Below are 16,562 nucleotides of genomic sequence, written 5' to 3'. Positions count from 1 at the left end.
TTTTTTTTTGTACCTACATTACCTTATGTGATCTTACAAGTGTGTGAAGTAGTTCATTATCCTTATTTTCAGATGAGGAAACAGGTTTGGGAATTAACTTGTCCCAGATGACATAGGCTAGTTAAATGGCAGAGCTGGGACTTGAGACTAATGCTCAATCCCATATTGCCTCTCAAAGTTGGATCATACCTGCCACTGACTCCCAATTGGCACTGGATTCAGAGAACCTGAGCTAAAATCCTGACTCTGGTATTTATTGCCTATATGACTTCAGGCAAGATACTTAGCCTCCCTTTATAAAATGATGGCTTCCTGAGGTCCCTTCCAGCTCAAAACATAGCATCTCTAGACTAAAGCTAATCTTTAGCCCTCCTTACTAAGTCCCAGATACTGAAATAGACCCCATCTAATACACTTAGAAACAAAGAGCCCGGAGCTCGGGATAAGAGCAGAAAGCTGAGACTTCACTGGCGCATCTTCCTCATTCAGGCTCTGAACACTTGAAGCTGATCCACACTGCCTGGTTCCTTTAGAGAGACTGACTCTGGGTCAATTGGTCTTTCCTTGTAGCTTCCTAGCCCCACTTGGGACACCTCTTTGCTTTGAACCAGCTGGACTCTAGGGTGAACTGTGAGGGAGGGAAGGGAACCCTAGAACAAGAGAACTACCCCATTTCCTCCCTCTCTCAGGGGTTTACTAGTTCTGGGGGGGGGGAGAAGGGAGGGAGGAGAGAGGATGGCTGAGGCAGTTGGGAGAGCCTGCTGAGTTGACAGATAAGTTAGTGTCCTTACATCTTGCCTTCACAGGGAACCTAAGCAGTGGTAACTGATGTGAACTTGTTCCGGAACCTTCCCTTCAACTAGAAACTTATGACCTCTCTGCCCAACTGTCACTCTTAGAATCAAACCCCCTTCAGCTTTGCACAGAATTCAAAAAAAATTGGTAGGCAAATCAAGGACCAGCAGCTAAAAGCCCTATTATGTTGGTTGTCTCTTTTTTGGGAGTGGTTAAGGAAATATGGTGGTAGTCTTGGCATAACCCTGCTTTCTCCCCTCAGGTCTCACTCACCTGGAAGGAAAGATACAGGACCAGGAAAACAGGTCTAAAGTAGCCATCAAGCCTAGCTGTGGGAAATATACCCACAATCTTTAGTGTCTAAACTGGGGACATGTTAGCAAAAAGTGTGAATGGTGCAGAGCTGCGCTTATTTTTAGCCCCTCTGTGGGAACTCATGGGATCAACTTCTCAAAGAAGCCACCCTTAGATTTTACTTGCAGTGGAACACAAATGGGCTTTTGTGACCAATTATTTGATAACCAGGCTACCCTTGGAAAGAGTCCTGGAATTGGGGAGGCATGCAGTGCCTCAAAGGGTCCATCTGACTTTGTTTATTGCCAACTGCCTGAAAGAGTGGAGCACAGAAGCCTGAAGGCTTAGGACAAACTCTTCCATTCTCCAAGATCATTAACTATAGGGAAACGGAAATTAGCTTAGAGATTCCCCACCCCCAACTTTCAGCTACCTTTACAAATCCATGCTCCAGTATCACTATTATTTGGAAAGCTATCCTTCCTCCAAGTGGAAGAAAAAGGTAGGCTTGCATTAACAATCTATTTACCAATATCAAGGCAGTTCTGAGTAACAACCACTTCCATGGTGAAGGAACATTAATAAACTCAAAAGGGAATGAGAAAATGGGGCCTCTGGTGAGTAACAGAAGAAACTTGGGGTGGGGAAAAGGGGCTATTCCTTAATTATCAATAATTATATTATGAACAGGAGAAAGTTCAGCAACTATATGGAGGACTAACTCCCAACAGGAGGGAACTAAATTTGCTCCCACATTGCAGGATTAGTTCTAAAAAGAAAGTCCTACTTGTGAATTGTTAGATCGTAGACTAGAATGGGTGAGCAAGAGAGATGGACCAGACCTTTTTTTAACAGGTTTTTACAAGTTGCATGATCAAAGAAAGGTGTATATGGAAGGTAGTCTGATAGAACAGATGCCCAGCCTGAGAAGGTATGTTTTGGTCCCATATCCGTCCCTAAGTCACTTCCCTGCTTGAAGCTATAGATCGCTCTATAGGCGGGGACAGAAATCCCTGATTTCTAGCACCTTGGTTGTGGTGAGTACATGGATGTTTGAAAGGCCTATGAAGGAAACACTAAGCAAAGGTATCACAGGATGAATTGGGACTGGTTGGATGATTAAGTTCTTCCAAGTGTCTCCACTTGGTGGAAGCAGTAAGCTTGGAGAGGAAAGTACTATTACAATACCACAAAAGTAAAAATCAAATTTTTATTAAAGTACAGAAACATCTCTTATGGTTCACAGGTTTTCTAATTAAGACTTCAATGCTCCCCAAAGATACATTTTTTAGTTTCCAGTAAAAATCACTGTTTATCATAAAGGATGAAAATTGTACTGCAGCATAAAATTCATTGGCTACACTCTTTGCTAAGAAGCTGGTGCATGGATATTACCAATGACACCAAGTACAAAGAACAGATGTCTTCTCTCCTGCACAGGGAGACAAACTGAGACTGAGCTGGTCCTGAAGGCAGAGTATAATTATATACAGCCTATCTGCCCCTTCTGCTCCCTTCTAACATAACAGGCTAAGCCTTGGTTTTCAGAGTCCTGGGACTTCAGGAATGTTTTGATTCAAGGCACCGATTTTCCTTTGCTGTTATTGGACAAAGGCCTCACTCTACTGGTCTCTTCAGTAGGACAAATGCTAGTGGTCATAACTGCAAAAAACAAATCACTCATCTTCATACCCTATACCTCTCACAGGAGATTCTGGCAGAAGTTCTGGCTTTGGGCATTAACAAGTCACTCTCCTACCAGAAATGCATCTGGTCTGCTAACAGAGAAGTCTTCATTGAGCTGTCCATTAGCCCAAATACCTGATATTTATTCCAGTACTTTGTTCACACCTGTATTATCTCATTGGATCTTCATAATAATCCCATGAAGCAGGTGCTATCATCCTAATTTTACAGATGTGGAAACTGAGGCTCAGAGAGGGTGACTTGCCCAGGGTCACAAAGCTAGTTGTGTCCTCCAGTGTCTCCTCTGCCAGGATGCCTCACCTAAAACAATGGAAATGGCCACTTGTGGCACCACCACATTTGTCTCTGCCCAGAACACCATTTCCTTTGCTCATCTGAAGCAAGAGGAATAAAGGATCAGTAAGCCCCTTGCTACAAATGGTACTTTTCCACGAACCACCTAACGGACTCCTCCGCAGGCCTCATATCAGAAGGGCTACAGGAGTTGACAATAACCCCAGAGAGAGGGGATTTTTTTTCTTTTTACCTTTCTGGTATTTTATAGCATTGGCAAAATAAATCTGAGGCCCAACTGGCACAAAGTCACTGACAATCCAGAACTAAAGTCACACCCACTCCCTAGGCTGGGCTTCAAAAGGGAGCTTGGTCTGGAGTTATAACTGGTACTGAGAACAGTGAGGCAGCCAGACAGAGGCTTAGCAGGGCTGTGACTCCCTTCTGGTGACCTGGCCCGTCATAAGTGTTCTCTTAGCCCTTCTCCAGTGGATGAATGGTTCTTAGACGATCCAGAAGCGGCCGGGACAAGAGGGCACTCACTGTGAGTGTGTCTGGTAGTCAAGAGCTGCCACCAGTCTTGTTCATCAGAGCTCATGATATTGCTCACAGCTGCAAAGCTTAAAAGCATTCTCACCTGTCCACAGAACCCTTGACAGGAGGACTACTGGTCAACACACCATCAACTTCAAAACTAGACATCATGCCCCAGCCAGCTTTGGCCCAAGGTCATGGTCCTGATTGAGAAGGAAAAACATCCAGCACCAGAAGCTTGACTTCAATCCCTTTATTTCTTTATTCATACATATTCTGACCCCTGCCCACCTCCAGGCTTCCCACTTCCTTCTTGGCACATGATCTGGGCGAGGCTTTAAAGGGCTGCAGTGATATGCTTTTTCAGGGAGGTGCAAAGCCCACAATCCCCTACTCTTCATTCATTAAAGCCACCACTACTTTCAACAGAGATAAAATCAAACTGCAACACTTGCCCAAACTATGAAAACCACAAACCAAAGTGTGCTGCTTCCCACAGCAGACAGAAGGAGCAGGGCCATGGGAACACTTAAAATGTTTTTAAAAGGACTACTTGAAGAACTAATCTGTGCAGGGGTCAGTGACAGAATGAATCCCCAAACCTAGACTTCATCAAAGTAGGCCTCTCTCCCCGAGTACAGATAAACAGCAACACACATGAGAGTGAGGATGGGGAAGAGAGTCAGCCCCGGGAGGCTGTGGCAGTGGGGAAGGCCGAAGAGAGGTGGCCAGCCGGGTCTGAACCACAGTGGCAAGAATACACACCAAGGCCAATGAGTAGTGGTTGGATGGCAGGTAGAAAGAACCTGGTGTCACAGAAATAGCATGCTACCCAACATATTATGGGCAGAGCTGGTCTTTTATCTATTAATGAAGGAATTACTAACCAGATACCTGTAAGAAGCCCCCAGGGAGCCCTGGCCAGTTATTAAAACCTATGACAGAGTTGTTCCCTTAGGATGAACCACAGGCCACACGCCCTATAGTGCTGTCAAGGGTTCTGTCAAGGGCACGGCATGAACAATGACTGAGGGAATCAAAGAGAGGTCACCTGGCAAGGGCCTCTCAGGTCCTGCTTTTAAAAAGTTCACCATAACTCACAGCAAGCATTTGCAGGACAAAGTATGCTTTGCATTTATAACCAGCTCTAATAGATGGGGAAAACAAGTAGAAGCACATTAAGAAGAGTCATATGCTAATACCTGAAGGATTCATCACCATGAAAGATTTCATGGACATAAATACAGTGTGTGTCAAACCCCTAAGAAAGTGTGCTTAAAAGAAGTGTTTCTGACTGAATGGCCAAGTTTCAGGGAGGAGGGAGTGATGCCACAACCACCAACATGGGATGACAGGAGGTGTCATGACCACCACCAGGAAGCAGCTTCCAGATTCCACGATGCCATAGCAAAGATGCTCTGAGAAGTCAGGTGGGACAAGGCCAGCCGACCTCAGACCAGACGGATGGAGCGACAGCAGATTACCCATCCATCTCATTGCCCACAATCAGAAGCCACCTCAGTAAGGAAGGGCCACGTCTCAGATTTCCTCTGTTGCCACAACCAGACTTGTCTGGCTCTGAAGTCTGTCCTTGGAGGAAAGAGATAACAGATTGGAGGTCCCCTCGGCCCATGAGGAGCCAATGCTGGAAGGAAGGGGATTTCACAGGTGGCAGTAACACCGTGAGCTGCTCTATGGAGGGTAGGTGAGGTTTTTCATAAGCCCAGTTCCAGGAAAAACTTAGCTCAGTCAGCATGTGGGGCTTTGCTTGTCTTCAGGCCACTTCTCTTCCCCAGGTCCAATCCAAACCCAACCATTTGCTCTGGAGACAGGACAGTCAGGCACCAATGCTCCGGGCCTCCTGAAGCCATGCCAAGTCGGGGGAGGCACAGGCCAGTTATGAGGAATGTACAGGGGGAGAAGCTGAAACATCTACTGCAGTCTCAGGACTCTTTCAGGAAATTCCCAGAGAGATTCCTGAGCATTGTGTTGGACTGTGCAAAACAAATAAGCCAAGTTCAGCCACTGTGGCCACAGCAGAGTCAGCGGGAGTGGAACACAGCAGATGTAACAGACTCTACGACTCAGCTTGGTGCAGCAGGACTGGCCTCCACATCCTCTCTACACATGGATACACAGACACAAGCTCCCTCACCCATTTGCTCTCAGACAAGGAACACAACTAGAAAGGAAAGTTAAACTCATTTGATCCTTTCAGGTAAAGAAACATAAAAGGATAGATAAAAAATTTAATCCAATGGCAACAAATCCGAGAGAAAAATATTAAAACGTAAACAAATCTACCCACAATGTACGTCAAAATAAAACACTGAACTGGAACCTGGAGCAGCCAGGTTTGCGCTTGGGGAGGCAGCTTGGAAGTCTGGGAGGACTTTTCACTTCCATGTCCTCCAGAGAAACAAGGCCTCAGATGAGAGGGCTAAGGAACACGAAGAGGCAGAGGGTTTCCAGTGGTCAGGAACACTTGCCCTGCAGAGAGACGTGAAGCCAAGCCCCTCACGTCTGAGCCAAGGAGAGCTCTTCCAGCCCTCCTTTTCCTAATCTGTATCTTGCAAGGTCTTTTCTCGTCACCATCCCAACCACCTGTAAGGACAGAACCAAACGAGATATGTCAGAGGGACCAAGCAATAGAACCAAACTTCTGCTTGTGTCACTGGAATATCTGCCGTGACGTGTTTGGGCCTTCTTTCCCTTTGACCTGGATAATGAAATGATACAAAAGACCCAACAGAGTCAAGTGGTTTAGCCGCCTGATTCTGGGCTCTGACGAGGGAACCAGACCTTAGATTAATGGTACGATGGCCTCACCAGACACTCTTCTGTTCTGAATCAGAGAGTGGCCACCCTGAATAACAGAAACAGGCAGGGCCTTTAGAGATGACAGCCCTCCAGGTTAAGGAAGCCAGATCTATCTGAAATCTCTTCCTGGGGCAGTCACCTTTGTGCCAAAGGAAAAAGGGTTGGGGACAGATGGCTCTGTCCCAGGCTCCCTTAGAAAACTGGATTTAGGATTTAAGGAAAGAGGTAAGAGAAACTTCACTATCCTAGTCAGTGATGACCTAATACTGTATTAATGTAAAGTGAGCGTTTTTTCCCCCATGAACTCATACTCACCTGATTATGATTATCTACCACTACCAAATGCCTGAGTCCCAGTGCTCGGAAAAGCTTGAATACTCTCGGAAGTGATGCCTCCTAGAAATAAGTCAAACTTTTATTTAGTCTTTAGGTTACCTTGCCAATTATCAGTTTTCCCAAAGAGTAAACTGACTGCCCTAGGAGGCATTCAACTACAGAACGACAATTTCTACAGAGCTAGTCAGGTCCTAGACCTCACAGACCTGCCTGGTCAACCCTGAGAAGAAAGACTTGAGAGGGTTGCCCCACTTCCTAGTTCTCTTGTGTTCTTACACAAGCTGGGCATCTCCCACAGTCACAGAACTAGTACAGAACCCCAGCCATCTCCTCTACAGAAATCAGTTTTCCACAACAGTTTGATTACTAGAGTTCAAAAAAATTAAATGCCCAATAAATATAAGGTACTATGCTAAGGGCTGAGGATACAAAGGCAAAAATCAAAGTCCCCGCCTTAAAGGAGGTTACCGTCTCCTGGGGTGATTGACTGCAGCTTTTTCTTCCAAAGGGACTGTACTCTGGACCAGTTTTTTTTTTCTTTTGGTGAGGCCATCAGAGTTAAGTGACTTGCCCAGGGTCACACAGCTAGTAAGTGTCAAGTGTCTGAGGCTAATTTGAACTCAGGTCCTCCTGACTCCAAGGCCAGAACTTTATCCACTGCACCATCTAGCTGCTCCTGGACCAGTTTTAATGTCTGGAAATGTGTTTAACAGAGGACTCTGTGACTGACCTTCTTCTTCTTACTCTACATGTGTTTTTCACTTTTATTTTAAAAATTTTTTAAATATTTTATTTTTCCCCCAATTACATGTTAAAACAATTTTTTTAAACATTCTTTTTAAGTTTTGAGTTCCAAATTCTATCCCCTCCTCCCCTCTAGCCTCCCTAAGAGGGTAAGCAATCTGATACAGGTTATACATGTGCATGTGCTTGACCTTTTTAACATACTGATTCTCTCAGTCATTTAAGTTCTTCCATATGTTACTGGAGAAGACACTGACTAATTATATATTTTGTGAAAGGCAGAAAGAGCCCAATGGCAAACACCGCTGCTCCCACTTCAGGCCCTTAGGAAGTTCTCCACGGTCACAGAGATGTAATAGTTGTCCATTCACTGCCTACAGAGGGGTCCTTTCATTTCTCAGTCACCTGCACTGGTCGGAGGTTTAGGGAATAGCTCTGGTGCCAACCCCCTCTTCCCATCCTGGAACGTTCTGGCCAGCTACCTGAGGCACTGTGTATGGGGAGGGGTTCATGAACTCTGTGAGGTCCATCATGCATTCTCGCTCATCCTGAGACACGTGAATTGACTGGATGGGTGGAAAGCGGGGGTAGGCGTCTCGAAAGTCCTTCAGTTTCAGTCTCCTCTGGACCAGATTCAGACTAGCCCTCTCCACAAACACCTAAAGTGGAGGACAGAGAGAAAGAAAAAGCATCCTTTGATCTCACAGGGGTCTCCCTTAGACGCTGTACCAGCAATGGTGCACTTGGCTTTTGTTTTTAATTTTATTTTCAGTTCCAAATTCTCTCTCTTCTCCTCCCCCTGCCCGACCCACTGAGAAGGCAAGAAAAACAAGGCTCATTACAAATAGTCATACAAAACAAATGCCTGTATTAGTCATGTCCCACTCGTTTCCCCTTCAAAAAAAAAAAAAAAGGGAAACAAACACAAGCTTCTATTTGCACTGAGTCCATCACTTCTCTCCCTGGAGGTGAGTAGCACATTTCATCAGGAGTCCTCTGCAAGTGTGGTGAGTCGCTTTGACAATCAGTTACCAAGTCTTTCAAGTTGATTTTCTTTACAATACTGTTATTATTGTATAAACTACTCTCCTAGTTCTGCTCACTTCACTCTGCATCAGTTCATACAAATCTTCCCAGGTTTCTCTGAAACCATTCCTTTCATCATTTCTTATGGCACAATAGTCACATTCATATTCCACAACTCATTTTGATATTCTCTACTTGATAGGTAGCTCCTCAGTTTCTGATTTTTTGCCACCACAAAAAAAAACCCCTGTTATAAATATGTCTGTACATATGGGTCCTTTCCCACTTTTTCTGGAGTACAGACCTAGTAGTGGTATCACCAGGGCAAAGGGCGCACACAGTTTAAGGGCCTTTTGGGCATCATTCCAAATTACTCTCCAGAATAGCAGTGATGGGGCACTTTGCAGAAGATACCCAGAATCTTGGCATTTCTGTTGCTGTAACTTGAACTTGAACTCTAAACTAGAAGGCAGTAACTACCATCAAACATTAGGGGAAACTGCCACGGTAGAGAATGAGGGCTCATTTGCAAGGTCTGGGAATGTCCATGCCTGGCGGTTAGGGCTCTGATGGCATTTAAAAAAAATCCTTATGAATAAACCATACCTTATGCTTCAAGAGGACAATCAACTGGGAACGCAGGATCAAGCCCTGTAATCTTGCTGGCTGCAAAAAGAGAATATCTTTTAGTGCACACGTGATGCTCAGAAGCATGATTTAGAGCCTGGGTTATTTTCAAATTTCCTGCTCAGGAGGCAATGCACCCAGGCTTTAGGGACTTTAAGGAATGGCCCTGACTCCTTTCCCCACCTCCTCTCTCATTCCTGGGTACATGAGCCAGAGCAAAGGCTATGGCAATGAGCTGCCTGGGAAAATACAGAACTGAAAACCCTGGGGTCTTGCTTCATTCAACTTCAGCTCTGATTAACTTTTGTCTGTCTGCCATAATTAGCTGAGGCTGTCTGATCCCCTTCCTGCCAGGAGTTACCCAAATTGTGAAATGAAGACAGTCTGCCTGACTACTCATCCAATATAAACTTGTCTTCTCTCTAGGGGGAAGGGGCTGAAGAGAGATGGTTATTTATAATGTTGTATGCCACTTTTTTCTCTTTTCCCTCTCCATGGCAAAATCTGTCCTCTACCTGGGCGTCATCGGAGTACTCCACCACTGGGAAGCCATTGTGATTCGAGGAAGTGTCACTGAGGACATCCACTATAACCCCAACTTTCTCTTTTCTCCGTAGACAGGTAACTGGTGTACTCATCACCTCTCTGTTAGGAAAGCAAAGAGAGAAGGAAGAATAGGTACTCTTAGCATGCAGCTGTGGAAAAAGCCAGCACTTAGACCACTGGCTTCTCAATACTGCCTCAATTTCAAAATTTTTAGGGAAAAAAAGATGCTCCTTTTAGTTACTGTCAAGTTAATTAATGATATCTTATAGATCAGTTTCAATCTACAGCTAAAGACTTAGCATCTCTCTGTTGGACAACAATGAAATTTTCAATATTTCTCTCAATCCTACGGTTTCTACAAACAGGACTGCAAAACCCTTCCTAGAAATGTCATGCCTCTCACTCCCCACTTAAAAGAGGCAGATTCTGCAACACCAGGACTTACCAACCCTGTCCGAGACAGGAATCGGAAGACGGATAGCTGAAGTTAGTTATTTCTGCCAGCAGAGGTAAACAACTTACTTTCTTGGGAAGTGTGCATTATCAAGCATGGTCTTGGCCGCTGATGTCTTGGTCATTTTGTTCTAGGCTAAGATCTGTGGAGAAAGCCTAGGGGGGAGGAGATCTTGGGGGTGAGGCTGCCAGAAAGAAGGTCATTACCTGGCAGTGAGGGAGTGAGAAGTAACTGGAGCTTCCCAGTGGAGGAAGGGGACACTCTGCAGCTGGATATGCATGTCATAAAGGCCCTGGAAAGGAAAGGCAGGACGAAACTGATACATGGTCATGGCTTCTTCCAATGGGGAAGCCAGACTTAAGGGCTGGCCTCCTGCTGCTGCTAACCATTTCTACTCATGCTTACTGACAGACCCTGTACTCTCCTTGCTGCTCCGTTGAAGTTCCAGCCATAATCCCACCTCCTGCAAGAAGCCTCTCCTAGTTTCCCTTAATGCTGGTGGATCCCTTCCTCTAAGATGACTGCCAATTTATTCTGTCTATATCTAGTTTGTATACTGCTGTTTGCATATTCTCCCCCACTGGACTGTAAGCTATCTGAGGGCAAATTTCTACCTTTCTTTGTATCCCCTAGGCTTGGCAGAGTGCTTGGCACAAAGCAGATGCTCAACAAATGCTGGACTGACTGAATGACTCCATACTGTCCCCTTAACCCGGGCCACTCACTACAAATCATCTTCAGGACGAGAACCACTAGAGTATGTTTAAATATTAATCTTTAAGGAATCACAATAATCACCTACTCAGCCTGCATATTTCCCTGTGAGGGGAAGAGAGGGATCATCTCTATTCCCACCAACACAGAACTTTCAAGTGAAAGATTCAGTGATTCCTCTAACCAGAGGCAGAAATGAGACAGAGCAGAGTCTCTGAGTCCAAGCACCTTTGTTTCCTAAAGGCTAGTGAAATCTGCCAGGGGAGGAGACAGGAGGGGATCTTCCTTGGAACATTTAGGATGAAGACCTTTCCTCCACTAGATCTGCCACCTCTCCTTCACATGTTGCCACACTGTGGGAAAGGCAACAATGTTGTCTCCTATACTCAGGACACTTGGCTAACGAAGAGTCCTCCAAATTATGACAGATTGGAAAGGAACGTCTTGTTTGCTTGAGTCACACAACACAGACCAAAAATGCCATTTTCCCCCTCACTCTTTCTCTTCCATATCAACACCTCAATAAAGAAGTCTCCAACAATTTTTGCTGTCATCAAAACCAACATGATGGGGAAACCATAAGTCACGTTGCTCGTAGCCTCCATCATGATGACAGTCAGACTCAGAGTCATTCTCACAATGCCACCTGAGGAAAATAAAAGGGAGTTAGCACATTCCTAGATTTTCAGGTCAAAAGCAGTTCTTCTGAATCCCCTTATTTTTCCATGCCAAGCTTGCAATAGTTTTAGTACGTCAGGTCTCAGGTCTCTCCTCGATATGCATCTGACTTATAGGGAGACCAAAAAGCTAAGTTACTCCTTCCTGATCCTTGGGGCTCCATCCCACTTTCCCTCCTTAGAATGCATTCATGTTATGACAAAAGACAGGACTCACCAAGTTGGGCAGCAGCCCCCATCAGGGCATACTTGCCAGGGTCAGCCCATATCTACAGTTGGAACAAACAAACACAGGAGATGTTAGAGCATTGATAGATAAGACCACCAACTCAAAATCATAGGCTCCATGTCTCTGGCTTCTTAATGACTGCCACAAAAGCAGAATGACTGGGGCAGCTAGGTGGTGCAGTGGATAGAGCACCGGCCCTGAAGTCAGGAGGACCTGAGTTCAAATTTGGCTTCAGACTGAACACTTGACACTTACTAGCTATGTGACCCAGGGCAAGTCACTTAACCTCAACTGCCTTTAAAAAAAAAAGGCAGAATAACTGACAAATCCAAACTTTGGAGTGTCTGAGATAAGAATGGATTTCCCCAGGTCAGGAGGAATAGATCACACCCCCAAAATTCAATTTCTATACCCAAAGTCATGCCCTTTCTGTTTCCCTAGATTTTGATAACTTAAGAAGCTTTCCTGGGTAGCTACAAAAATATTAACCCATATCTATTAAGCAGCATTGCTAACCCACTATTGCCCATTAACAGTAGCTGTTAGCCAAAAGATGACATTCTAAGGTTTATGAGGATTATGCAGACACATGGGAAGACCCAAGACTCAGCTCAAATGTCACTTTCTGCAGAGGAGACCTTTCCTGCTCCTCTCAGATGAAGAAGCCTTCCCCTCCCAAGTGGTCTTCTGTCTGCTGTGTATGTATTGAATTGTTTGCATACTATCTCCCATGCTAGCATGTAAACTCTTTAAGGGCAGGAATCATTTTTCTTTTCTTTGTATTCCCAGTGCCTAGCAAACTGAAGGTACTTTAAAGCTAACTGACTGAAAGTAGAGACAAAATGATGATATATGCAATGACGTTTTTGGGTGAGGGTTGTCAGGATAAGGTGGGTAGAGGAAGTCCAGATCTGTGAATCCTTCAGCGATGGGGGACTCCTGGTGTAGACTCCATCTACTGATGCAAATCTGCAATGTATTTGTATCTATATTTGAGAGTTGCTTAGGGCTTTGAAAGATGAAGTGATTTGCCCCTAATATTTATATAGCCAGTATGTCACAGGCAAAAGTCGAACCCAGGTTCTTCTGAATCTAAAGCCAACCTTCTACCCATTATGCCACAATGCCTCTCCTACAATCACCATAACAATAAAAATGAAGTCAACATAGAGAGGCAACAAAATGCTAGTCAAATACAAAGGTCAATTTTAGTGCCATGCTGTCAAAGTTAAGGAACACATCCCATATTTTTATTAACATCAATCAACAATTTTGGGGGATTATACTTTGTGGGGATGAGAAGGGGGCTGGATGTTTGTTGGCAAATTACTGGTGAAAGATAACAAAACATACCAATTAATTAAAAAAAAAGATGTTACTCTAAGCTATACACCAAGTGCTCATCTGAGATCCCACTCTCTCTCTTTGGGTAGTACAAGAGGACATTTCAAAATGTTATCTATTTACCCCTAATTTCCCTCCAGACCCTATCAACTGGCAGGACAAAGGAGATACTCACTGCAGCACTGGTAAGGTAGGACAGTGATATGCCAAAGAGTCGTCCCCAGGCAGCACCAATGAGGAGGGATGGAATGAAGACTCCAGCAGACACAGTGAGCCCATAGGTCCAACACGCCAGCAGGAAATAGACCAGAGTGAATAGTCCCAGGGTCATGGGGTTGTAGGAACCTAGGGAAGGCAGGAGATGCTGAGAAGTCAGGGGGATGTACTATATGTCTCTCCTGAGATTCCGTGTCTCCCCACAGCATTGGCTATTCCCAAAAATACAAACACCACACTGCTCCTCAAAAAGATGCAGTGAAAATTTTGCACGAATATTGCTGGCCATGAAAGGGTAAACAGCACAATGAACACTGAAATCCTACAACTTCACAGCTTATCTTAAATCCTATTCTGATCATCTTGATCAAGGGCTGATGAAGAAGGCTTTTCATCCCTAACCACATCCTGCTAGTTACTTTGTCCCCTTTCACGGCATACCCTAGGGTTTTTTCTAGGACTTTCACTCATTCTCAGGATTTCCAGGAAAAAAAGATGGTAAGACAAATCCATCTTCCTATTTTAGAGATGGAAAAACCGAGGCAGAAGACAAGAGAAGCAATTTGTGAAGCAAGAAGTCAGCACTGAAGGAAGATAAACTCAAGCTACCCAAGTCTCAGTCCCCTCCTTTCTTGACACTGTTCCTTTATTTCAACTACCATATCACAATCTCAACCAAATCCTGATACCATGTTAACAAGTAGTTTTCTTAGTTATTCTTTAAAAATACTGAGGATATACCAGACAGAGGTGGCCTAAGGATATGGTCACCAAGACTATACTCACAAACTGAGTGTGAGAGGTAGGGAAAGTTTCTGCTTACAAGGATGTGTTCTTGTGGGGGAGGGGGAGGGCGGGTTAGGGGAAGGGATGGGGGGGTGGGAGGGTAAGACTTCCTCCACTACAGAGGCAGCAAGAGGCAGCCTCAGCGCCTGCTCAATACACTAAAAACAGCATGACTGAAAGTTGCAGAAAGGGAACCTTACCAAGGCTATTTTTCTCTATTCCTTCCACACTGGTGAACTAGAACTTAGGAAGTTGGTATGGAACGCCCAAATAAGAACCCATCAAGGCTCAGATTAAAAAACAAATTTTAAAAATTATTCCAGATGCAGACATGTGGAATTACACCCTGGCTGCTGGCAGCAACAGAAGAGCTTTCCCCAGAGCTTCTGTGGGTATCCCATGTTACAGTTGAAAACATATGGGAAACATCGGACGACAATCAGGCTTGGCTCCTGTGGGCTTAATGAAAACAAGAGAGGGCTGCAGATGGGTCCTACAAGTGAAGGTGAAATTGAGCAGGTAACAGATTTCAAGACCCACTGAATTTTCTCCATTTGTCACCCATGGAGAACTGAAAGAGATGTGGAGCCGGGTAAATCACAGGCAGAGGAACCTGGGCACAGAAGTGGGAAGACCTCCCCAAGGACACCTCTCAGACCGTGAGAGAGGCTGAGCTGGGATGGTTTAGGCTACTAGTAACCCAACTTATTTCAGAACAAATATTTCAGAAAAGGTAAATATTTTATATCTGTAAATATATAATATTTACATGGAACAACTCCATTTTACAAGGGAAAAAAAGCAGAGAAGTTAAGTGACTAGAAGCCATGCAGTGTAGGGGAAAGACCAAACTTGGTGTCTTAAGGCTGGCTTTCCAGCTAACTCACTTTTCTTTCCCCTGGGCCAGAGTTTTCTCCTCTTTCATAGAAGGCAGACAGACTAAATGGTCTCCCAGGGCCCTGCCGGCTCTAGAGTCCTATGACTCATTATATCCAAAGCCACAGAGTAAGTCAGTGGTTAACTGCCCTGTCTTCTTCTCTCCTTCTGCCTCATGCCTACACTACTAACGAAGCCAAACAGAGACATCATAATTTTTCATTAAATGCTCGGTTGTCAGAGAAAAGAAGACAAAGTTTTATGGTCACAATTTAGAACATTACTTTGACTTGGGGAATGTGCTTAGTATTCTGACCAAAACTAAAATTCCAGAAACAATTCACAGAAGGTAAAGTCATTCATGAAAATGAAATCCTAGTAAATGATGGAAAGACCTAAGAGCCTCCCAAAGCAGATCATTCCCCAGGAAGGAAGGAAGCAGGAATCTATTAAACTGGCCAAGCCCATCACTCTTTCAATAAACACAAAAATATAAGCCTACAGTCCTTCCCCTGTGCTCCTGCCCAACTCCATCTCCTTGTACACCATTACCTTCCCATGGTTTTTCTTCCCCATCTGGTGGACAAAAAACCCTCTTATAAAGTGGAATAACTTGAATATTTTCTTCTCTAGAGACCAGCTCTGTTCACTATGAGTCACAGTATTAGATCTATCATTACTATACCTAAAGACAACTACTCAATTCCCCGTCTCTGAGTTTGAGGGCCATTGTAGCAGCCTTCCCTTTCCCCCCTCTACTTCCACTAAGTTCTGTTCATAATCTGAAGGGCCAGTGCCAAGCAATATAAAAATTTAAGAATAGTTCATCTATAGTCCAACATTCTCCCCTATCCTCAAATTCAGTTCCCCCCATGGGAACAAGTGCAGGCCAAATTCTGATTCTAGCTTGATGCCATGTTGATCAAACTAACAGACCTGGGGGGTCATGAAAAAGGCTGACAACACTCTTCTCTGGGGTGTTGAAGAAAGCTGCAGCCATCGAATTATATTCTCCATCTGCACAGAACAGCTGTGGGATTGAAGGACAGAAAGGAAAATCAGATGTCTGTTAGAATATCCTGAGTAAACACAGACTTGGTGTCTTCTCCAGTGAAGGTGGACCAAGAGTTTCCTCAGCACAAACAAATACAACGTGGTCAGGTCTTACTACTTTGAAGATCAGTGAAGAAACATGGCCCACAGCCAGTATACAGAGGCCTTCAACCAGAAAACAGAATGAGGCTCACATGAATATCATTAATACTTTTTGGAGGGCTTGGTAAAACCTGATTCCTTAACTTATTCAGTGTCATGAGGTCACATCCTTGAGTCTAGATGAATCTGGGAGAAAATGGTTTTCTAATAGTTCACAACTATAAGGAGTGTCTCTAAATCAATACTACCTGATGCTACTTTTGAAGAATTTAATAGGGCAAAGGCAGGGACTACAGGCTTAAAGGCAACCTGACCAGAGTTCTATACTTAGATGCCTGTGGCAGAGTTAGTCTGCTACTGGGCACACTTACTCCACTGCACTCACAAATGAGAGCTAAGCATGTTCCTA

At 44.4% G+C, this 16,562-nt stretch overlaps 1 protein-coding gene across 1 annotated transcript in view; it reads right to left on the bottom strand.

Annotated features, from left to right (window-relative positions):
- Window positions 1–3,841: 3,841 nt before the first annotated feature.
- The window catches only part of CLCN7 (chloride voltage-gated channel 7), a 60,188-nt gene continuing 47,467 nt past the window's right edge, over window positions 3,842–16,562 (bottom strand). The window contains exons 16-25 of the mRNA XM_027862791.1: window positions 15,935–16,028; window positions 13,296–13,465; window positions 11,765–11,816; window positions 11,389–11,516; window positions 10,363–10,448; window positions 9,672–9,801; window positions 9,136–9,195; window positions 7,986–8,162; window positions 6,739–6,819; window positions 3,842–6,207 (exon numbers count right to left, since the gene is read on the bottom strand). Of these exons, the coding sequence (XP_027718592.1) occupies window positions 6,121–6,207; window positions 6,739–6,819; window positions 7,986–8,162; window positions 9,136–9,195; window positions 9,672–9,801; window positions 10,363–10,448; window positions 11,389–11,516; window positions 11,765–11,816; window positions 13,296–13,465; window positions 15,935–16,028 (1,065 nt within the window). The 3' untranslated portion in view covers window positions 3,842–6,120. The remainder of the gene's footprint in view (window positions 6,208–6,738; window positions 6,820–7,985; window positions 8,163–9,135; window positions 9,196–9,671; window positions 9,802–10,362; window positions 10,449–11,388; window positions 11,517–11,764; window positions 11,817–13,295; window positions 13,466–15,934; window positions 16,029–16,562) is intronic.

The sequence above is a fragment of the Vombatus ursinus genome, unplaced genomic scaffold (genome assembly GCF_900497805.2).
Source record: "Vombatus ursinus unplaced genomic scaffold, bare-nosed wombat genome assembly UNPS02014770.1, whole genome shotgun sequence".
NCBI classification, from domain to species: Eukaryota; Metazoa; Chordata; class Mammalia; order Diprotodontia; family Vombatidae; genus Vombatus; species Vombatus ursinus.
This window is presented reverse-complemented; position numbering and strand designations above follow the sequence as displayed.